General features: G+C 39.3%; 1 pseudogene and 1 gene segment (V, D, J or C); both read right to left on the bottom strand.

Moving 5' to 3' along the window:
* Positions 1-2,867: 2,867 nt before the first annotated feature.
* LOC138602568 (immunoglobulin gamma-1 heavy chain-like) lies at positions 2,868-23,106 on the bottom strand (annotated as a pseudogene).
* Positions 13,505-18,898, bottom strand: LOC138602925 (immunoglobulin gamma-1 heavy chain-like). The segment is given in 8 exon segments: positions 13,505-13,825; positions 14,625-14,758; positions 15,221-15,517; positions 15,625-15,936; positions 15,970-16,251; positions 16,419-16,700; positions 17,744-17,804; positions 18,552-18,898. Coding segments are annotated over 8 exon segments (1,722 nt in total).
* Positions 23,107-25,081: the final 1,975 nt, after the last annotated feature.

Here is a 25,081-nt window from a genome sequence, read left to right on the forward strand (position 1 = left end):
AAAGACTCTTTTATCACAGCTCACTGGGACACTGATAAAACAGCTATCAGTTTTATGAGTAACACCTGTGCATTTGCAGCTATGACGGGTGAAGTGTCTTTTTGTTTTTGTATTGAAGATTTGAAGTTGTCACAATTTTTGTCGGTACAATATTTTTATGGTTGTCTGTTGAATAGCATCAGATAGAAATGTACTTTTTGACTGTTTAGGACAAGTGGCTCACTTATTAAATTTCAGTTTAATTTTAAAATAATAATACATTTTATTTATATTGCGCTTTTCATGACACTCAAAGGCACTTTACAGGTGCTCTTTAATTACACTATTACACTATAATTAACTATAATTACACTATATTATTTCCAAAAATGAACATAATTGAAATCTCAATGTTTTTTTGTAAATGAGGGTTTAGGAAGAAAGGAATCACCCTTGTAACATCAAAGTATAGATGTTGTGGAAGACCTTGTTGGAATTTTATTCAGCTCTGTTTAATGTTGAATAAGATCTGTGCCTCAAGGTGGGCTCGGGGGCCAATATGAGTCCCTGTCTCCTGAATGGACCACTTACGTTAATCTAACCATGTTTGAACACTCTCTCTTAAGCCCTTTCCCCACTGGTCGAAAAACCCTCTAACACTCGGGAACACTCATCTTTTTTTCTTAATGGGAAAGGCTACAATCAACATTCAGACCCGGGTCAAATGACTCTGCAGTAGACCCGGGTAATTATCGCCTCGTCTCCAATCGGCATTGATGGGAACACAAAAACCATGTTGACACGCTAATCTCCGCCCCCTTTCAGGCGCAATGCCATGCTACGTCGGTAACTTCTGTGACTCCTTGTCAACTCAGCTACAATTTCCGCCCGTCTCCTTCCAAGCAGCGCTCGAACATCGTTCCAAGTTGTGGGTGCCGAGTTTGATAAATAGACTGAGTAATAGGTACAATAAAAACCTTTACTAACCCTGTCCCCGGCACGTTTGTGACGTCAGATGGTGACGCAGCAGAAAAGAGACTGAAAGCACTACACTCCACTGGGAATGGGAAAAGAGACCATCGGCATCTATAAACAATACAAACAAGCAGTTCTACCTCAAAGACAGAATGTGCACACATTGACAGTAACTCTGCATGTGTATGTATGGAGGAACAGAAATGGTTAGAAAAACAGTCTCTGTTCTTCAAGTGAATGTACCTCTGTGTCTTAGCATTTAGCAAGTCCAGTTCAGAATCATCAAATGTCTACCCAACTGGTGTTTCACAGAGGATGCAGCTCAACATTGCTGTACGTGGAGCTTTGTCTCACTCTTGTGGACAGTCTAAGTAACACAGGGGTGTTGGTATTGTGAGAACAATGTACTGCAGTATAAGCCTATCCTTGAAGAAAGTTATGACCTTTTTTTATTGCTGATTTTATTGATGTTTGGAGATAGAACCTGCGGTCCTGAGAGAGAGAGAGAGTATTATTTTACCTTTGCTTGCTTCTTTCTAACTATTAGATGTTTATTTATAAAAATGAGCTGATATCATATCAGCAGTTGTACATACCTTTACATTATGTGGGCCTGAATTGTAAATGGTAATACCTTTGTGTCTAGGCTAGATGGTGTGTGTCCTAAAAGTTAGGTGGAGAGAAGGCTGGAAGTCTGTTGCACAGATGTTGCAGCATGACAGGGTAGAGTGATCAGGGCAAGCAGCAGGCGGAAGCATTGAGTAACACCCAGCTCCCAATAAAGTAAATGGACTGTACTTGTGTGCTTTTCTAGTCTTTGCGACCACTCAAAGATGCTTTTACACTACATTTCACATTCAACCATTCACACACACTGATGGCAGGACTGCTACGTAAAGTGCCCAACTGTCGATCAGATATCACATTCATACCCGTTGGCTATGCCACCGGGAGCAATTTAGGACACTTCGACCTGAGCGTGAGGGAGCTGGGGATCGAACCTCCGACCTTCCGTTTGAAAGACGACCGGCTCTAGCACTGAGCCACAGCCGCCCCTAGTAAAGTACCAAATTACAGAAGTGAAACAAAGTTATGAGCAACGGAGCATCACAGACTCCAGGTGTGAGGTGGGGTTATGCCAGTAAGAGAAACAGAGTGCACATTTAAATATCTCATGTCCTCTCATGTCAGTGTACATGCACTATAGTTTTTGCATTGCTTGTCAGGACCTGCTGAAGGTTTAAGTCTCTTAATAATAGAACTGAGAACTTTTGTCTTTTGCAGATGCAATGGAGATGATAAACAGAGTAATGCAATAAATAACATGATAAAACAATTAAAATGTCAATAACAAGAAATAAGTGTTACGTATTAAAACATTTTTTGGTGAAATAGACATTTAGACAATAGATAGTATGAACAATTAAATGGAAAAGCAAAAAATGGATCAACATCAATGGTTAATGACATTTAAACATTTTTGTTCAGCAGACATAAAGCTTTTGTAATTAAAACAAAGGAAAATACTTACACAATACTCTTAATAATGACTCTTAAGTTAATGAAAAAAAGGCAGACAAAATAAGTCTTACAGAAAGTTCACCTTGTTTCATTTAACCTGTGAAGACAAAGAAAACAAATGTTGAGTGAAAATGCACCAAAGTCATCAAAGTCCTGCTTTTCCAGTTAGGCCTACATTACTGTATAATAAAATATCACAATGAGTACTTGTCTGACATCTTCATAATTATGACCTTCATAGTTTAAGTAAAACGTTCAAAGCTAAATGTTGGTTTTTGGATTTCAAAAGTATTTGAGTCATTTTTTGTAGGGTTATATACTTTATAACCTTCGAGGTAAGACCAGATTTAAACAGTTGTTCGGTCAGTTAATTCAATAGACAACAACGCATTTTAAAAAGGCAGTATTGGCATGTGTCGAAACATGTTGAGGTGGACCAGGTTGTTCCCTTCATGCATTCTGTACCCAATGGACCTGACAATAGCTTTGGTTGAGTTTGGTTGAGCCATAGACTCGTGGGACACTTCACAGCTATACACTACATCACTCTGTTTCCACTGATCAAGGCTGAGCGATAACTGGCCATAAGCCGAATAGGATCCTTGGTTTTCTACAGGCTCTGTGGTATGGAACGTGTATGTTGAATCTGCTTTCTCGTCATCAACAAGCCAAGACACCAAAACCTCACGAGGGTAGAAGTCTTTCACATAGCAAGTCAAGGTCACCATTTCTTGTCTAGTATGTTCTACTGGAGCCAGCATAAACACTGAAGGACGCCGAGTCGGTCCTCCTGCAAGCATGAGAGAAACATTAAACCTCCTGCCACACATACAGTGCTGAAGAAAATCTCTGCTGCATAATCAGCTGAGAAAGATCACTGGATTTGATGGCATGATTAGAAAAAATAAAGACAGCCCTTCAGTTTTCTTACCAATATTCCTTTCAAAGGGTTTCTTGAGCGGTTCATGTAAATCTGGATGAATAACAACACAGCTGGGTTTTATCCCCCGGGTCCAGTCCTCAAATGTGATCTCGAGTGGTACTCTGTAAAGGCCTCCACGTCCTTTTTTGTCCTTCGATTTGGCATTAGCGATTTCAGTTCCTTCCTCGTCCTCCCAACGTACCTCTTCTACTGATGGCGTATTTACCTTGACTTCACATACTATTGTTCCTTTTCCTTTTGAAAACAAGTCCTCCAGTGAAGGGTCTTTGATCACTACGTCAGCAGCTAATTCACTGCATCCGTCACCTTTGGGGCTGAGGAATAAGGGAAACATTATTGGACAGGAATGGCTGCAAACCAATGAGAATATAAACCATAGAAATTCACACAAAATGTTTCAATAATTAGTATTCATTTACTTACTAGAGGGACAGGACGTCTGTTTGTAGGACACAGTGGATCTATTGGACGTTGCACCATTTTGACCTTTCCCTTCAAACTCGCATGTATAATTAATGCTCTCAGTCCATTCACTGGCTGGTACTTTGAGAACACTGTAAACACTGTACAGTCCATTAACTGTCTTTTTCTCTGCAGAAGAGCTTTTCATCACATTTGCTTCATCGGCTATTGGTGCTTCATTTTTCAGCCATTTGATCTTTTTGATTACTTGGTGAAAAATCACTGGCAATGCAGGTGAAGGCAACCTCCTGATCCTCATAACATGAGACAAACACTTTAACATCTGGTATCTGATAAGGCATATCTGAAAAAAAAAAAGATATAAACAAATATATGTATGCGCAAGCAGGGGATGTGTGTGTGTGTGTGTGTGTGTGTGTGTGTATAATATATATATGCAGAAGCAGAGGTTCATGTAGTTTGATAAAACTCAAAGGATCTCTTTAGCTTGTTTTTAAAGTGCGCAGAAGGACTCGAGGAAAATACAATTGAACAGCAGAGCTCTGATGCTCGCTTCTGCATATACATTGACTGCTCAGGCAAGCAAACATGGAGTTAACTTGAACGTTAATTATCACCATAAAGGTTCAATCTATCTGCATCACTATGATTATGCAGATAGATGGAAAGAAGCAGAGCACACAACAATAATTTGTTCTTCAGCAGGTGCAGAGGGCATGCAGAATATTAGTAATAGATAATATAGACTGAGTCAGCAGCTGTATGTGCACGAGAAAGTGCCAACCTTCTCATTCCACCACACTGTTTGGTTAACCGGTCAGGTCTGCTCATTATGACATTAGAAACCTTAGAAACACTCTAACCTTTTAATAGCTAAATTCTTTTTTGTGCTCTCCTTTGTGTTCACGTTCCTTCATAATTGAGTATATTGTAAAACAATTACAACAGTGATGGCTCACTTTTACTTTTAGTTCAAACGTCAAAATATCAGCTCAGGATAAAGGTACAATGACGGGGTTAGTCTACCTCTGATAACACCTCTAAAGAACACAGTAATAAAACCAACTAGTAGAGACACATTACACCAATAACATTTATCAATGTATTATTATTATTGATTAGTGCACCGTAAGAAATGGATCTTATGTATTTGGTACTGTATTCTACTGTTATCTACTGGCAATACATGTACGCTTTGTGTCATCACAATCAATTTGAAAACCTTTTAAATTGTTTCACAATGCTAAAATATGTTAACAGCTCTGCCATGTTAACCTGCTAAATTTCAAATCAACTACTATAAAGGCATTTATATATGACTAAACACAAGACTTACGTGGCTTGATGAATGTCCCCTGTCCTGTTCCTGCTGTATTTCTCACAACACAGTGGAAGGGCTTCATGTTGTCCCAGTCCTGTCTGCTCACTTTGAGTTGACTGACTCCCGTATAAACATTGTCTTTCAGTACTGGAGGATACTGAGTGAATTCCCGCAAGTTAGACCCCTGTTTGTTCCATGTGTAGGTCACTGAGGACGGTGTGAAGCCAGTGGCAAGGCAGCCAAGAGTGACCAGGTCACCAGTCCCAGAATCACATTGTATCAGAGGATACACGGTTGGCTTGGAAACACATGCTAACAAAGTAGAAACAAAAATGCCGTTAAAAAAGTGAAGTGAACATTTAAAATAAGATATTTTTCATCAAACATAAGTTAACAATGGAATGAAGTTGGCTTACTTCATCAAAAGCATAGCAAAGCATTGCAATCAAGGATACATTTTAATACCTTAACCTTTTCATATGTTGAATGAGAGAAGTGCGCTCCGTACATACATCTTTATCTTATCACATTTCTTTAGATGTTATTTGATGAACTAGCCTCCCTCAGTAATATCATTTGTGGTCTACTCTTTTTAAAATATAAATGTCGATAACTTTTAGTCCGTAACTTTGATGATAATCATTGTTATTTTTTCAAAGTTAAATGGAGTGTAGCTGTACATTTGACAAACATACAGTACTGAGTTTATGGCATCATATCATTTTGTTAACTTTAACTTTTGTTTAAATTAGGCAAATATGTTTGAGATTAAACAGTATTCTTACCTGATGTAACAGTTACCATTGTACCCTTTCCCCAGTAGTCAAAAGCTTCATAGTAACACAGCGCTGAAATTACTGAACCACTAGTCTGAAAAGGCTGTCTACTAACGTTGAGAGCTACTCTACTCTACTCTAACTTTTAATAATGCTCGCTTTGTCATATATTTTCTTCCAATGAAATAAAATACACTTAGTATAAATCTTCACCAGTGTCTTCAGAGAATTTTTACCGGCAAACAGATTTTTTTTTTTTACCCTTATAGTAAAACACTTTCATTTTGAGACACTCCAAATCTTTAGAGGTTTTAGCAATTTAAATGTAACTTAAAAAGGGATTTAGCAGTGCAAATCTTACCTGATGACACCGTTACCATAGTGCCTTTTCCCCAGTAGTTGAAAGCACCCCAGTTGTCACAGTTCAGAAAGTCATAAGGACTTAACACGAAAACTTACTTTTTACTGTAATATCCCTTAATAATAACTTCTCATCAAACAGTTTGATTTGAACTGTTGCCAAAACCAAAGTAAGATATAAACCTGTCCATAGAACTACCAGCCAGGAGTTTTAATATTATCAGAGATTCTATGCCAGCCTACAAAATACTGTTGGCTATGATATCCTTGTTCAACACTTGTGACCACATGAAAAAAGATGAAATTGCATTAGTAATGGGATCAATGGGAGTTTCATTCACTAATCAAACATATTAAAATCACTTACCTGAAGTGACAGTGACCATAGTGCCTTTTCCCCAGTAGTCAAAAGCCCAGTTGTCACAGTTCAACAAATAATTAACCGCTGCATACAAAAACCTGGATCTCAAGCATCTACATGTTCCATAGTGTGTGATTTTGTAATAATCTACCCTATTACATAGTTACATTGGCCTCTGCAATTACCAACTTTGAAATTGGATCCGCTCAGTTTAAATTGAGTCTATGGATTTTAACACCTTTAACATACAGTATTCCAGATATACATTAACTTACGGTGTCAAAACTGGATTTCCTAATTCTGCTTCAAAATCAAACAAACAAATTAAAAAGACAAAAAAAGTGTTTGGCTTACCTGATGTGACTGTAACCATCGTTCCTTTTCCCCAGATGTCAAAAGCACCGTCACAGTGTGATATGTGAACACATCCAACATACAAAAACAAGCACCTCAAAGACTCCCTTCGAGCCACTGAGGTCAAAATACCTCATATTTAACTGTGTAATCACCAAATTGTCATTATCAAGACCAAAATGAATTATTTTACCTGATGTGACGGTCACCATGGTTCCTTTTCCCCAGATGTCAAAAGCATTGTCACAGTGTGATATGTCAACACATCCAACATACAAAAACAAGCACCTCAAAGACGCCTTTCACGCCACTGAGGTCAAAATATGTGATATCAATGAAATTTGAAATGTAAGGAGAGGTTTCAATTGAACTATAGTACGAAAATACTTGGGAGCTTGTATCATATTCTAAATTGTTGTACTTACTCAGTAAATTAGTGTATATATGTAATATTTACTCTGATCTTATGTTTTAACTAAAGATTAAATGTTAGTTTGAGTACAGTTTTAACCAACATACATTTTTATAATGAAAAAAACCATGAAAAGCAAACATGTTTCACTGACTAAAGCAATCCCCAATGTACCATTTATTAACCACTTCCCTAAAGGTATTCCTTTCCTGTGGTGGGGCTTATATAAAACTAAGTGTTTGCCAACAGTTGGTGTACAGCTTTATCACATCCTCCTGTCACCTTCAGTTACTGCAGCGTGGATAACCAGATATACTTGATTTAGCTGCATTACTTGGACATGGATATAGGTTTATGATATCGGGCTGTCATATCCACTCAATCATCCACAACATCCATACTGAAAGTATCTCATGTTTTAGTCCATTAACTTTTTAGGTTTAGGTAACGTATGGATTTTAGTCATTCTGACTCAGTTCTTACTGGAGGATTTTTAATTATTCTCGGTTGTGAATCTTCAAGAAGCAATGTCAAAACAGCTTACAAGCTTTTTCTGTTTAACTTGGCAACTATTATCAGGACCTCCATTCATCATGTCATGGTTCAGATTTGACGAAAGGTTGGGCAAACCAAAACATCGGAAGGTGTCCCTTTAAGCTCTTGTAGCGATCTGGTTCAAATAACACCGCCCAATATTCCTTGTGTTCATTCACACAGTCAGCAGCCACAATCATTCAATAACCCAATCACACCCTCCCAAAATAACCATGCAGTGGAAAACCCAGACATATCTTTATATACTGTATGTCAGAGGCTAATGTGTTGTTTGTTGAGTGGAGGAGAGGAACGCCAGCTTACCAGGAAACTATTTTTGTTCTTTATTTTTGGTATTTGTCAGACTTGACTCTGACTGGCACCCCACATTTTTATATTTATTCAAACCTGCTAGACTCTATATTATTGTGACAACATTCCTATAATAAAAAAACTATTACAAAATAGTTTAAAATGAACTCCACATCTTCCAGCTACATCAATGCATAAGTAATAATAATCAAATATTTAACAGTCAGTGGAAGGTGTTCTCTTTTCTATTTCTGTAATATTTTAGGGTTTATTTAGGCTTCTTTACCAACGGAATAGAGGAGATGTATCATGTCCTTGTTCAGGGCTTTGTATTAACAATGCCAGATTAAGTTCATTATTACAGCTACCTACTGCAGCTTTAACAGACCACATTTAATTCTCATATCTTTTGCGTAGACCTGGCGTCTGGGCTAATACACGACAAAATTTGGGCAGTAGACGTACAAATTGCCTATGTGGCAGAATTGAGCTCCATCAGGATGAGAGCGAAGCTGCAGCTTCGAGAATCTATGACCATTATTTAAAACGAGGCCACGATTTACTATCTCATGTGCACGAGAGTAATGACACAATACTGAATTGTATTTGTGCTATGCTATACAGTACCATTTATAATTAATGGTAGCCCACTTTCTTTTCTATATAATATTTACTACAGTTTAACTGACAACTGAAATTACAAATGAAAGATTTAACTTTATTATCATGGTCTTACCATCATCCTTCATCTTCATCATTGATGAAGAGTTCAGTATTTTAGGTAAATTAATGTTTAAACAATGTTTACAGTGTTTTCATAAAATGAACATGAACTCAATGCAATGGGAAAATAATACATAAGAATACAGCCACAGCTATTTCTGCAAAGCCACAGAGTCACAAAAGCATTATGTTGCAAAGCAAACTAAATATGACTTTATAGCTGACATCGTTTATGCTGACTTAGTTTAGTAAATGCAGAGTCAAGTCAGACAATATTCTCTGCATATAAACACAGGATTTCACTTCTCTTAACATGTTTTTTGCTATATTTCTACAATCTCCATAGTTGAAATGAACATAAGTACTTTTACTGAACCAATCCTGTGACAGCCTGATGGTCATTCACCAGCAGCTCTGCTGCCATTTCAATTAAAAAGAGAGATGAATGTATGAACAGGGTTTTGGTTACAGTGTGTAACACTGTGTCGTAACCCCAGCTGCTATCAGTTACCACAGTGACAAAAGTACATGACAAAACCTCACCACATCTGCAGGAGACAACACAGTTCTCTGACTTGGTCAGAAAATCAGTGGATTTTATTTTAAATAAAAATTAAAATGGTTTAGAGATTGTTTTACAAAAATATGAAAATAAATGAAAGTGCAATTCTCTTGATGTTTTATGTTATTTTTTCAAGCAGGATGTGAACGATGTGAACGCAATACAAGAATATAAAAGCTGAATATTTTATAACATCAAACATACACCAAGATGCATTTGGCTGCAGCTAATGTTAGAATATGGGCTGAATCAGTGCCGTCTGCTTCCACTGCTTCTGGTGTTAGTGTTAGGTCTATGCTTTTAATATCTTAGTGGTGGATGAATTATAGCCTTAGTGCATATTTTTAAATGTATTTCTCTGTGTGTGAGAATTTCAGTATCATTTAGACCCTTCTTCTGACGCTGGTCATCTCAGATCTATCTCATCACTTGAGCTTTTAAAAGATCAATTACAAAAAAGAATGGAAATCAGCGTTGCATGTCGTGTCAGATAATGATGTGTTGTGAAGTGGTGACACCGGGCAGAGTGGGCAGCTGGTTCAGTAAAAGTAGAAGCCTGTGGATGGCAGCAAAGTATTAGTAATAATGTTGTGGTAGTGTAGAGGTATTTTTTTTATATCTTTGTAATGATTTGTTTTCTTAAACAACAAATGTCATAAATGTGTCAAATCTAACAGTGTTATACAATGTTAAAATCTTCTCACATAGGAGAGGTTTAAGTTGTAAACTGTGTCCCCTTCATTTGCTGCAGCAATATGACAGAACACTTGATGCTTTTGCCACTAGATGGTGGTTTTTACCTACTTTTCCCACTTCTAGTAAGGAGCTGGCATTTAAACCAAAATATCTCTCTTGCATATCAACAAGCTGAAACTGAAACATTTCTTGATGGTTGAAACTGTCCATCTGACGGTTTGATATGATTCTCAAGGAGGACACAGTTGTTGTAGTGAGTTTGAATGAAACATAGTACAACATTCAATAAACAACATACAAGTAAACTGCCCAATAAATATGATTTAAAATTAGTTTTATTGAATTAGTTTACAAAAAGTGGCTCTTCTGGTGGCCCAAGAGGTTCTGAATGTGCAAAATGAATTTGACATCTACGTTAGAAGTGACATTGCATTTATCAGATCATATATCAGACAAACCTTTTATGGTATCTGGGGTTAGTAAAGTATGACTTTTTAATAAAGGAGTTTGTTTAGTAAACAAAGGTGATGAACTTAAAGGTGATACCGTCGATGTGCTTAAACCCCACGTTTCTGCAATAGGAAGTTCTTCTAAAAAATAGTCTCTTTTCAACTTCACGCCCATCTCACCCACAATAGCCTCTACGAGCCTTTTCAATCTGGTTTCCGTCCCCGTCACAGCACCGAAACTGCCCTCATCAAAATCACCAACGATCTCCTCACTGCAGCTGACACCGGTTCACTCTCCATCCTCATCCTCCTTGACCTGAGTGCGGCCTTCGACACTATCTCCCACCCCATCCTCCTCAGTAGACTCTCCTCCATTGGCATCACTCACACCCCCCTTTCCTGGTTCCGCTCCTACCTCACAGGCCGCACCCAGTTCATTCAGCTCAAGTCCTTCACATCCGTCCCCTCCCCAGTCACTACAGGTGTGCCCCAGGGCTCTGTCCTGGGGCCCCTCCTCTTCATCACTTACCTCCTCCCCCTTGGCCATATCCTCCGCAAATTTAACATCCATTTCCACTGCTTCGCGGATGACACCCAGCTCTACCTCTCCTGCAAACCGAATTCCACACTCCCACCCCCCTCCCTCTCCTCCTGCCTTTCTGAAATAAAATCCTGGTTCACCTCAAACTTTCTAAAATTAAACAGCAATAAAACCGAAATCCTTCTTATCGGCACCAAATCCACCTTATCTAAAGTTGACAGTTTCTCACTCTCCATTGACGACACCCCTGTTTCCCCCTCCCCTCAGGTTAAGAGTCTGGGTGTCATCCTCGACAGTACTCTATCTTTCCAATCACACATCAATAACGTCACCCGGTCCGCTTACTTTCACTTACGTAATATCAACCGTCTCCGCCCCTCCCTCACTCCCCACACCTCTGCTATTCTTGTCCACAGCCTCGTCACCTCCCGCCTTGACTACTGCAACTCCCTTCTCTTCGGCCTCCCCCAGAAAGCCCTCCATAAACTTCAGCTTGTCCAGAACTCTGCCGCCCGGATCATCACCAGAACACCTTCTTCCCACCACATCACCCCCATCCTTCAGCAACTCCACTGGCTCCCAATCAACCAACGGATCACCTACAAAATCCTTCTGTATACTTTCAAATCTATTCACAACCTCGCCCCTCCTTACCTCTCCGACCTCCTGCACATTGCCACTCCATCCCGCACCCTCCGGTCTTCCTCCTCCATCCACCTCACCGTACCCCCTGCCCGCCTCAGCACCATGGGGGCCAGAGCTTTCAGCCACTCTGCTCCCCAGCTCTGGAATTCCCTCCCACCCGAACTCCGAAACTGCTCCACCCTCCCGATCTTTAAATCAAATCTCAAAACCCATCTGTTCCGCCTCACCTACTCTCCCCAACTCTAAGCACTGTCCCTCACCCACTCCTAATGTATTTTATCTGGTCTGTTTTACCTTTGCTGGTGTTTTTACTCTTGTTTGTGTTTTTTTGTACAGCGACCTTGAGTGTCCTGAAAGGCGCTTATAAATAAAATGTATTATTATTATTATTAAATGTTGAAGTTGTTTCCATCTTTAAGCACAGTTGCTTTTTTCATGAATTGCTCAGCTGAATCTTCATCCAGTTTGGGCTAAAACGTTTGGGGTGCGTGCTTTTGTCAGCGGCACCTCGTCTCGGTGCTACAGATACAGGCTGGTAACTGAGTGGACATACTGCGAAAGGTTTACTTTAGCGGCTTCACCTGCAGCACACACACGGCGTGAGGTTGTGTGTGCCATCAGGAAGTGGGATGCAGCGAGCTTTCATTTCCAAAAGTTACTGTCATCAGGCTGATTACGCTCATTAAACATATATTTAAACATTGTTAGAAATGTTGGATGACATACCTTATAAGTAACTGCAGCAAACTGCTCGTTGGCTCTGTCATCACCATTCATATCTGCCAATTTGGTTACAAGATCACACATTTCTAGCCTCTTAACTTTGGTCTCAATTGAACCAGTGAGAAGGTCAGACTCATTAAACACCACCTCAGAGGCTTCCAGCTCTGTCTGATGTGTGCTGCCATGATGTTCTACAAACCAAGAACGCTTATATGAAACTATCCCTCTCTATATCACCATGAACTCTTCACCACACAGCAAAACAAACACACTACACACATACATATGTTCTGTTGTACTGTTTAACGAGCTTTCAATATTCTGTGTATTGGATATATCTGATTTATGCTGCTGCTTCACGTTTGTGTAAAAAGCTTTCATCAACACTTTTCTCTAGACATTTTTTAATGTTATCTTTGTCTGTGAGGATGTGTCTGCTGTGTGCAAATTCGCCTCTTCACGCTTGGTTACGTGCTGATTTGCAAATATATGCAGTGAAAGATGAGTGTCTCACTTCAAGGAAGTGTATTTCTAGCTCTGACAGTTTCTACAAAGTTCCATTGCCACAGGTGTGGTCCCAGAGGTGCATAGAAAAGGGGAAGTGACTCTCGAAAGATGATATGTTTAGCAGCGGCAGGAAATTGAAAACCCTTCTGCTCTTAACTGATAACAGAAGTCTGCAGGACGTTGACTTCACATGCTGTTCTTAAATTCCTTTGTTGGGCCTCGAGTGACAACAAAATCCTCAAAAGCTTTTAATCATGAGCACTCCATCATTCCTTCTCCCTTTAGTTTTATGTCTCCCATAATCTCATATGTTTTTGTCTATTATGTGAGTGTTTGTAGAAAGCAAAGATTTCAAGTCAAAATTTAAAAAGCATCACAATAAATCCATTTTCACTGCAGTGCAATTTATTAATGCGCCAATGAAAAGTTACACTACACCTCACTTACACAACATTTTGATGACAGTAAAAGTGTCAGAAATAAAATGGCAAAATAATTGTCTGCTGTATATTCTGTATATTTTTAAAGGTTACATATAAGTACACTTTAAACAATATTTAAAGCATTATGTATGACAGTTTTATTTAGCAGATATACAGCAGTAGCATTATGTACTTTGCTTTAAAACTTGATAAAAAAAAGACAAACAAATGAAGACAAATACTTGTTTCTGCTGTGCAGCAATTTCGTCCCTTATTGACTCCTCATCTAGGAATAAAGAAACATCAAACAATTACAAACAATAGATTATTTTCACTTATTCAATACAGATTGTTAATCAATAGTACAATTTGACTGATTAATCAAACTGGAGTTCACCAGTGTCTTCAAGACAGAAGACAGTTCTGACCTGCAGATTTGCTGCAGGCGACTGATGTTTAATGACAGTTGTATTCAGTGTTGGACCGATTCCTTCATTGTTATTGCTTTTGGAATAATTTGCCTGAAGGTTTGCTTTGATGCAAGAGGAACTCCAACACTTGCAATGCATTTGATTCAGCACAGTGTTTAATCCTTATTATGTGCTGTGGAGCATTTTAAACGCACAGACCAGCACATTTTAAGTGTTTGGAGAAGCTTTTCATTGAAACTCTTCATAACAGAGCTAACCACTTTATTGTGTAATTGTGTCCTTCAACGTCAACAAAATATAATGTATCACAATGTATGATTTGGTGCCAGTAAACTTTACAGATCGTTGATAATCAGTAAGACCATTATTATACTGTATTTGAGTTTGCAGTTCATCACAAGCTCACGTAGACTACACTAACTTTCACAGTGATGTCTCTGAACAAGTCTTTTCTTCTCCTGCACATATTTGTCTGTGAAGATCAGAGGAAACTGTGGCACTCAGAGCACTTATGCAAAGATGAGTTGGTCAGAGGTGTCTTTCCTTTATCATCAGCATTTCCATTGTGTATGTCACTGGCCTTTATTTCATAACTTACGTTATGATGATCATAACACAGTAAAGCTAAAATGAAGAAAATACCTCCATGTTTACCTTGACCAGGCTGATTATCATGCTATAGAAGAGAGAGGATATGAAGAGGAATATGAAAGAGGAGGTTGTAGACCACAGGCTGCTGAACTCATCCTCTTCACTGGCATCATCTATGCAGTTCAGAGCAAAACAATCTAAGAAGAGGAAGGTAAAGGTGGTTATTTTGAAGCGTGTGTGAACGTGAAGCATTGTTAACTCTATGATCACACGTGTGGAGGTTTCTCCAGTTGAACAGTACAAAATGAATCTAATATTAAAGCCTATTTATTGAGTTACTTTGTGCAAGCTTTTCAGTTTGTTTAAAAATGTAGAAGTCATTCATGAACATGTAACAAACTTTTCTCCATGCAACATTTATTTGGAACAATAAGCATGCTTCTCAAGCTGTTAGACAATGTGACAGACAGTTTGAAACACCATATGATGACAAACAAAACTACATTGACATGTTGACTGTTGTGTTTTACAATCACAAAGACTGGTGACATCACAGGGTGCACATGTTACCGCAGCACAGATTACACACACAGACAGAACAAAACGTGAGCACTACATACCACATGCAATCTAAACTGTTTCGCATTCACTCGAGTTACCCTTGGTCTGAGACACTGATTTTGGAATCATGGAGGATCTTTCGCTGCCAGCAGGCCAGACGTTGCACACAAACATATTTGTCTTCTCAGTTGGATAGTAAATACTTGTAACTAAGTAGCCCTTTGGAGTCTTCTGTGGGGGGAGGTCAAAGCCATCAACATAGTTGCCAGTCTTGTCTCCTTTATTCTCTGCCCAGGTGATGTAGTAGTCCTGCTCTTTGTCACTGGAGACCAGACACACCACAGTGAGTGGATCCTCTTGGAAGATGTTGACTGTCACAGTATGTTTCGTCTGATCTGAAAGAGACACTTGTTTTAGCAATGAGGTTCATCTACAAGATTAATGTTCATTTTACACACAGCTTGCTGTTTCATCAATGAGTTTCCATCACTCGGTAACATACCTCCTTTGTGGACAGTGAATTCTTGAATTACCGGTGTCCTGTTGTCTCCTCCAGCAGAACAGCGCACTTTGTTAACTTCCTGCCACTTCGAGAAACTCCGAGTCATCGTGCTGGTTCTGCTGTGTTGACCGTTTCTGGATTCTGTTTTCTCTGTTATGTTGTCAGTCACATTGTTTCCGTCAATTAGCCAAGTTATCTTCATCACATCTACAATGGCCTTGTCTTGTCCGGTAACGATACACTCCAACTGTGCCTGATTGTTATTGAACAGCTCTTTGGGACTTGGTTGTTTGAGTGTCATTGTGACAGCAGCTAGGTTACTTGGAGTAACAGTAATGACTGTACCTTTAGAGGCCTTCTTTGTATATGGTGTGCCTCTGTGCGTCATCTCACATGTGTAAACAGCATTACTGTCCCAGTCTGTGTTCTTCACATTCAGGACACTGACAGATGAATACAGGTCTCCGGATGATTGGACGGGGCAAGAAGTGAAGTCTTGTACATTGATTCCATTTTTCTTCCATTTTACTGACAGGTCTTTGTTAGGTAATTCCTCAATTGTACACACCAGAGTCTGAGTGTCTCCTCTTGGCGCTGATACCAGATTTATCTTTGGAGGGGAGGCCTCTATGCGTAGTAATGAAAAAGCAGAGGAAGATTAGTTAAGAAGATTGTTCATTGTAGACTTTGTAGATACAAATTTAAAATAGAAAATCAGTTGCTAACATAAAAACAAGGTCATGCGTTTAGACTACACATAAGAGAGCCACGATAGAGGGTAAAAAATGACATACTTTTAACTTTCACACTTCGGGGGCCTTGAGGATGAGTCGCAGAACAGTTCAAAGACTTGAAGGAGTTCCAGTCAGATTTTGGTACGTTGACCAAACTGACTCCTATATATTTGTTGTCTTTGACAAGCGCAGGATATTGTACAGAAGTCAAGCTGTTCCCTGTGGCATCGGTCCACTGCAAAGTACCCTGTGGGTAGAAGTCGTCTGCCATACAGCCAACAGTGATTGTATCTCCAGTCCCAGAATCGCATGGAACCAAAGGGAACAGAGTCGGTGGAGGTCCTTTCAAAGAGAGAGATTTTATAAGGTTAAAATAAAATTAATAGAAATTAACAAATGATCACAACTCATCATATATGAATCATATATAAATAACAACTATTCTATTGTTATAAAATATATTGCGGCAGATTTCAGAATCAGTTTTATTGGCCAAGTATGTGGACACTTTCAAGGGATGTGACTCTGATACTGACACTTAAACACTAAAAACTAAAACTACTATAAACTACGACTACCAAATGTTTTGTTCAAGAATTCTTATTTGATATACTGAACAATTTCTGTCTAAAATTTAAAATTATTTTGTTATCTTTATACAAAATTTAAGCATTTCACAGACATGAACCTGAAAAGAATTTAAATAATACAATTTTTAATAAAACGTAATATAAAGAAAAACATACTGATTTAATAAAAATGTTTACATAATGAACTTGCATATTAAATCTTAATGTTAGAAGCTAGTGAAGCCAGTGAAGTCACTGCACTGTTCTGTGGCCATAATAATCGTATATGATAATAATCAGTTTTAATAAAGTATTGAAGTATTTATTATTAGAATGTAGTGGGTCTATTGTTTAATTGTAACAAGACATATAAAACACTTGATGAGAATTGTTTTCTCAGAACTTAAACTGATCAACAGTTCAGTGTAATTATATAGTCCTATTAAAGTCAATGCTCCTGGAATTTCAAAAGAAACTTTATAATATATATTTAACATTTTATTTAAGTGTGAGCTCAATAATCTCTTCACTCAGAGTTTAATTGAAGGGCATCGAGACCTTGTATTCAAACACACAAACCTCTCAAAAACTATGGATTTCAATCGGCCGGGTGGATTTAAAGATTAAAACGAACCTTCTCTTAAATATGAACTTTTAATGCCAAAGAGGAACTTTTCTAAATGCTTTCTAAGAAACGGCTGCAGTGAAATCATTTTTCTAAATATGAACTGAGCTGAACCTCTCAAACATCAATGATCATTTTCAGAAAAGTAAAAGAAACTAGTCTCTAAATATATTACATTAAATGTGACTTACCTGAATAAACGCTGACTTGAGTCCCCTTCCCCCAGTAGTCAAAGTAGTCACAGTGATACGCCTCCATTCAAAGCTTGAACAAAAACCTGAAGTACCAGAAAAATGTGTTAAAACCTTATTAGACAGAAGTCCTGGTCAGGAGTCCCGGTCAGTGTGAAACCCTGGTGTCATCTTGTAAGCGTCGGCTCGGAGTGATGCAAAATATTATTTTAAAGTAGAGGTTTACTGAGAGGTAACATTTACATCTGTGGACTAACTGTGGCTGTAAACGACTAAAAATCAGACTTCTAACCACAAATCTGCGTATCAAAGTCATCGACACAGTAGTGACCACGTTTTTAGAGGGATATATTTCGTCCTGTGCTCTTTGGTCCATCACATGAATGGTTGAGTTTGAGATTATTGCTGTAAGGTTTTTGTATGGCTCTGTATCTCAGTGCCCCATCCCATAGAACACTGTGATAAACCCTCGTACAAAAACCCAACACAGTTTCCTGCACTGAAGAAACAGTGCAGAACTATTTAAGGCTTTAAATAGGTCATTTACTTTTTAGCATTATAGTTTGTATAAAGCATTTGATTTAAATCACATTACTTTATACTCTTGTATTGATATATTGAACGCCAACCTACTAGATGTCCATTACCATTCTTTATCATCTATGATATTACATAAACTGTTTCTACATAAACTCACCGGATGACTTGGTAAAAAAGGATTATGGTATGTAAACCCAGATGTCATTGAGATCACATGGCTGTTTGCCTGTGGAGGTTTTTGTGCAGCTGCTCCACTGTCTTCACTCACTGTTTCTTCTCGAGCACAGAAGTAAACAGCAGAATCTTCTGCTGTCAGGCTGTTGACCTGGAGGTACTGAGTGCTGCTGGGCTCATCTTCAGTCATGATGAAACGGCTTTGAAAGGAGCTGGCATAGCTAGCAGAGTTATAGCCTGAATTCATCATGCCAATCCACTCCAGAGCTCTCCCTGGCCTCTGTCGTATCCAGTGCATAAAGAAGCTCGTCATATCAAAGCCTGATGTGATACATGACATCTTCACTGTCTCTCCAGGTCTTTTCACCTCAGAGGGAGACTGCTCCAGTTTGATCTCACTCCAAACTCCTGTAGAAAAATGAATTGTGATCATTATCAAACATCCAGTAGTTCCATCCTGTAGTTTAGTTCTCTCTGATCTCAGTGTTACAGAATAAACTAAAGTGTCCCGGTGTTCTGCCACAGGTTACTGATGGTGTGTTTATAAGAGAGGAAGAGTTTGCATGGACCTCCCTCTGCAGGTTTAACAGGGAAATTTAAATATGAACCAGATACATTTAGTTCAGCAGAGTATCTCTTCAACAGCAAACCTCAGCAAATGACAGAGGAGGAAATAATACATTAACTATATGTTGTACATCTCCAAGAAAGTAAAAAAAGAGCTTATTTTTCATCTTGATGATTTACAAAAGGAAAAATGAGTTCCTGTTTGTGTGAGAAAGGGAGCCACATTATTTTAGTATTTTATAGTTATCAACTGAATTTCCACCCTGTTGAGTGGAAAAAATAATAGTGCCTAATCATTTCTAGGTATAAAATAATTCATGAAATGTATCATGTCCAACAGAGACTTCATGTCCTTATAAGGCAACACACAAGGAGGCGTATTTACACACACAGGACAGTTAATCAGCTGACTAACTTTATTCAATCATTCAAAGTGTCGATGAAATGTTTTGTTTTTCTCAGAATCTCACAGAAAGAGATGGTGGAACATCAGTCCCATCATTACCATTCTTCAGTCAGCTATGATATTCAATAAACTGTTGCATCACAATCTTCTACATTAGTTTAAACATCTACATTTTTGTACAACACCTTTTTATTTTCTAACAATAGCAACATTTTGTAAGTACTTTTAAGATATTAAAGAAAAACTAGAAGCTTTCAAAGTCTTGGTGGTTTAAGGCATTTAAAGATCATTAAACAGGACAGATCACACTGAATCAAACTGGTGAAAAATGAAGGCGAATATGTTTAACATTGATAAATAAAAATGATGCAATGACGATTGTTTGAAATTGATGAGAGCTTAATTTAATGTCCTTTCAGCCGTGAGTAGATTTGAGATCAACAGTAACAACTCTGTTGTAGTCAGCTCCATAAGTGCACAGTGCACGTTTCTGTTCAAGTAGACTCTGTAGCATAAATAACGAACTGTTCCATCGGGTGGGTACGTCTTGCTCAAGTCTTTTGATAGACTGACCCAGTTGTTTCTGGATACTTTGAAGTCGCCAGTAGGCAAGCTGGGAGTGTTGGCCAACGATGCGTCTTTCAGAGGCTATTAAATGCTTCAAATGTGATGCTTCATTGTGACGAAACTCCTTCGGCAACGGGAAGCTGGAGTGTACGCTCCATGTACGGCAGGCTGGGTAAATCCGTATCCCTCATGGCCTTTTCCATGTTCTTGGCATGATCTCTTAGAATAACGTGCACTTTTTCCTTCGGTATCCCCGTTGCTCGTAACATGTCACTGAATGCAACTGTGGTGTGTGACCTGCAGAACTCTTGAGGATAAAGAACAACTTTGTTTATGTAGCAGCATAGAAATATATTTATTTCTCTATGCAGTGTGCGGCTTCAATTAACGGAGCGCCACTGGTGGCCAATCATTGAACTAGAGGGAAGCATTTAAGCAGCGACTTCCCCCCTGCCTCTTTCTTTTGCGCTCCTGTCTGTCACTTCCGGCTGTGACAGAGCGACTGGTGTGCCCCTGGCGCGTGCATGTCTCTCTCCGGGTTGCTGTGGTGAGTGTTCTCATCTCTCTCTGCGTTATTGTGCATGCTCATAGCTGGCTAATGCTAGTGTGGTCGCAAGTGAGATGCCGGTAGCTGCCTGGGTCTCTCTCTTCTGCCCTCCTCTCGTGTGTGTGTGGGTCTGCTGCTGCTGAGAGGTATGTAGATCCATCACTGTAGGTCGCAACCGCATCATTGTCAGCTAGATGGTAAATGTTAATATTTCTGACAGGTGAAGTTGAACTGAGTGGCTGTAAATATTTCGCCGCTATACGTCACGTCACCATCAGCTGACGAGGAAACACTGCTGCTTTGTGTTCGAGGATCCGACTGACTGTTTGGAAGTTGTTTGGTTGTCCGTCTCTTGCCCTGCATGCTGCTCGTCTGGCCACCTGCTAGAGTTGGCTGCTTCACCTCCTCCTTCAGAGGGAGACGGATGCCAGCCACACCGCTTATTGGCATTTAATGGACATTTTAATGGTGTGATCGAGTGGTGGGGATTTATGTCCCTTTTTGTTTAGATTAATTTCTAGAAGTGTACTCCTGTTGTTTGATTATTTTGATTTAGTCAGATTACCTGTTCCTTAGTTCCTTTATTTGAATTTGGGTAGTTTGTGGGTTTTCCTTTGGGTGTGTAGGTAGTTTCCTTTTTGTGTGAACTTAAGTTGTTTGTTTTGTTTCATTTGGGAAGTTAATTTGTATAGTTTGTCTAATTTGTAACCTACCGATAAGTTAGTATAGTTTTGTTATATTGTTTGTTTGTTTTATTGTTTCAACTTCACTAAATGTGTTATTCCTTTTCAGTTGCTGAGGGCCGGTGGTGGTACTGGTGATCCAGGTGGCGGTATCCCCCCCCTTTGTGTGCTGTGCTCCCCTGGGATTTAGTTACTTCACCATCGTGTGTGTGTCACTTGTGCCTGGGTGATTTGTTTGGTTTGTTTTGGTGGATCCCTCCGCCCTTCACTAGTCCCTCGTCCATCTGGTAAGCCTCAGCACCTGATTAGGTTTTTCTTTATTTTCCTCCCCCCCCCCCTTGTGTGATTGATGTGTTTTCAGTACTTTAAAAAGAAAACGGATTTAAAAATAAAGTATTGGTATTGTAAGTGTTGGAACCACGTCTCTGGCCTCCTGACTATATGAATCTGTGTGTCCTAAGTGTGGGTAAACTAAATAATTCTCTGGGTGAAACTCCCAGAGTGGCGTTGTTTGGCAACTAAATATTCAATTGATCTGATAACATTAGACAGATATTGTTCCAATGCGCTTCCACTCGCTGTCACTGCCACATTTAGTTTGAAGTTTTGATCAATAAACTGCCCAGTTAGGCTCAACATGGACATGAGACACACACTCGAACTCCAGATGTCACTTGTGAAACTTATCAAAGTGATCTTGTTCTTCATAAGGCTGTCGATAAGCGTATAGATTGTTTGGTATAACTGCGGCTGGCGTACATCTGTGAAATACTTACGCCCCGGCAGAGAGTAACGTAGATCCATGTATGACATGAGTCATCTGAGCCCCTCGTCTTTCACAACTGACAGCGGCTGGTGATCAATACCATTATTTTGGTGGATTTCTTTCTGACCTTGCTCTCTGGTTGCTGTCATTGAAATGTCTCTGCTGCAGATGTTTGAGTGAGTCGTGGCAGTGTTGCTGATGCCAGCTGCTCTCTCTCCTTAGTGCTACAAGCTCGCTTTGAATACTCGTCATATTCTTTGACGTGACTCAACCTCAAACGTCTGAGATTTGTGGTGTTGAATGTTATCGTTTGCGTTCCCCCACGAGGTACTAACTTGGAACACACCTTGCAAATGACTAATTTATTATCTTCTTCAGACACCAAGTAAAACCGCCAGACCAGTGACGCCATTTTAGTGTCGCTTAGAGAAATTGTTTTTTTGCATCATCTGATCAGCTCTTATGATCGGCCTTTAATACAGGCCACTGATCAAACCAGTTAGTATGTATATCGGCAGATCACGATCGGTGGCCGACCAATTGGGGCACCGTTAGAATGAACATGACAGTTAATCACAATCAGTATTGCAAAAATGTGTTCCAAGTGTCCCATGTGGTGCTGGCAAATAGAGGAAGTAGTTTTTGTACGATTCTCCTGTTATTGTTTTTCACTGTGTGTCTCTGGCACAGTAATACACAGCAGTGTCTTCAGTCTTCAGACTGTTCATCTGCAGATACAGCTGCTGTCTGCTGTTGTCTCTGGAGATGGTGAACCGGCCATGAACTGACTGAGAGTAGTATTTGCTGCTACCACCACCATCAGCAGCGATCCACTCCAGTCCTTTTCCAGGAGCCTGTCTGACCCAGTGCATCCAGTAGCTGCTGAATGAGAATCCAGAGCCTGTACAGGTCAGTCTGTGGGATTCTCCAGGACGTTTAACCACTGGTCCAGATTGTGTCAGAGTCTGACCATCAACACCTGGAGAGAGGATAAAAACATCAAGTGAAATCAGCTGCTGACAGATATATACGCTATGTAACATGAATATAGTGATGATCTTCACCTGCCCAGCAGACAGTTAACAGCAGCAGTCCTGTCCTGTAGTCCATCATGTTAAACTGTGTGTCCACTGTTCTCTGTCCTCCTCTCTGCAGTCACATAAGTAGAGGAGGAAGACATCACAGTTTGCATTGACTCCTCCTCACAGGAGGGCGACAACTATTTGAATAAGATACCACTCGTTCCTTCTTTTACTGTTTTAAATTCACTAACTTGAACTGAAGATCTGCTCCCAAATAAAAACAGAAGAAGTCTAAAGTTTTTCTTTCTGCTATAATACTAAACTGATGTTGAAATCATTGGTGGTCTGAGGGCTCCTCCTCTGGTGTAAACTGTGTTTACATCAATTATACATCATCATTATCAAATTGTAGTCAAAGCTGATGGACAATGTTTCACACATGTTGAGTAATTAAAGTTAATTACAATTGACACACAGGTGAGATTCACTAAACATAACAAACCTGCCAGTCTATGCCACAAACTTATCCTACCCACAGGCCACCTTCCCTAAAGGCTTGCAACCCTACAGGTAGGTCTAACAAACGCTCGGACAACAGATGCTGCAGCTTCTTGATGCTGCTTAAGGTATTTCTTTCTGAGGCTTACCAACAAATGGAAACTTGATCCAGTCTGAGGAGCTTGTTTTGTTTCTATGTTTGAAAAAGCAAACATACTCCAAAAACGTACAAAAAACGTCATTTCCCACCGTGAATTTCTACCACTGTTCTTCTGCAACAAAGAAATGCTCTCCAAATCCACATTTCATCCATTCCACGAAGGCCTCAGAGCAAACTTTCTGCAGACTTCACATAAGATGCCTTTCATGTGTCTACTCCCATGAGTTGGGGTATCCCCGCAGCCAACAAGTGTAGTTCCTTTTGTCTGAAAAACTGAAGGGAACTTTGCTCGATCCACCCTGGAAGGACTGCAGGAGTGAGTAACAACAAAGGTCACTCCAGGAAGAACATGCATCCATGGTTTGGTGGCAGTAATAAACTTAACACTCTGGCTGCTTTTTTCCACCGAAGAACGAGAAGATGAACAAAACAAGCAAGGTCAGTTTCTCAAACAATATTTACTGCAGTGCCAACATGTCATCAGTATAAACATATTGTCAATATACATGTATATGTCATACTTTTTAAAAGCTCATGTTACCCACAGACCTAATATTTGCATTAATCTGTAGGCTGTGACCAATCACATATCAGCAGGCTGCTGCGTATGCAGGAAAAACAGTCTGTGTGGAGAGCAAAAGCAGGCAGATGACATCCCGGCTCCCATCAGCGGCTGTCTGGCGATGATTTAGTGTTTTATTAATCTCTATAAACAGACATCATGCTAACAGCTAAAGATACATCTAGATCAAGGTTCAACTTGAGTTACATTTCCTGACACGGTGTCACAAAAGCCGTTCAGCGTTTAGATTTCCCGACTTCTTCAAATGCATAAGAAATGATCAATCCGACCTCCGTTCAACAAACCAGCATTGTAAAAGTAGTTTCCTCTTGAGGACAGACCTGACAAAGCTTCATGTTTACTACTTACTAATCCGCATCATGACGTTGAAATTTCGGCAAAGGCAAAACCCGTTAATTAAAGTAAAGAGCAAGAAAAACATTTTAATCACATTATATTGTTAAAGGGTCCAAGAGGAGACAGAGCTCATCCTTAAGTTAAGACATAGCAAAGGCTCTTTTATCACAGCTCACTGGGACACTGATAAAACAGCTATCAGTTTTATGAGTAACACCTGTGCATTTGCAGCTATGACGGGTGAAGTGTCTTTTTGTTTTTGTATTGAAGATTTGAAGTTGTCACAATTTTTGTCGGTACAATATTTTTATGGTTGTCTGTTGAAGTAGCATCAGATAGAAATGTACTTTTTGACTGTTTAGGACAAGTGGCTCACTTATTAAATTTCAGTTTAATTTTAAAATAATGATACATTTTATTTATATTGCGCTTTTCATGACACTCAAAGGCACTTTACAGGTGCTTTTTAATCACACTATTACACTATAA

The sequence above is a fragment of the Semicossyphus pulcher genome, unplaced genomic scaffold (genome assembly GCF_022749685.1).
Source record: "Semicossyphus pulcher isolate SPU_LCO1_2020_fin unplaced genomic scaffold, fSemPul1.0.p SCAF_23, whole genome shotgun sequence".
In the NCBI taxonomy this organism is placed as follows: Eukaryota; Metazoa; Chordata; class Actinopteri; order Labriformes; family Labridae; genus Semicossyphus; species Semicossyphus pulcher.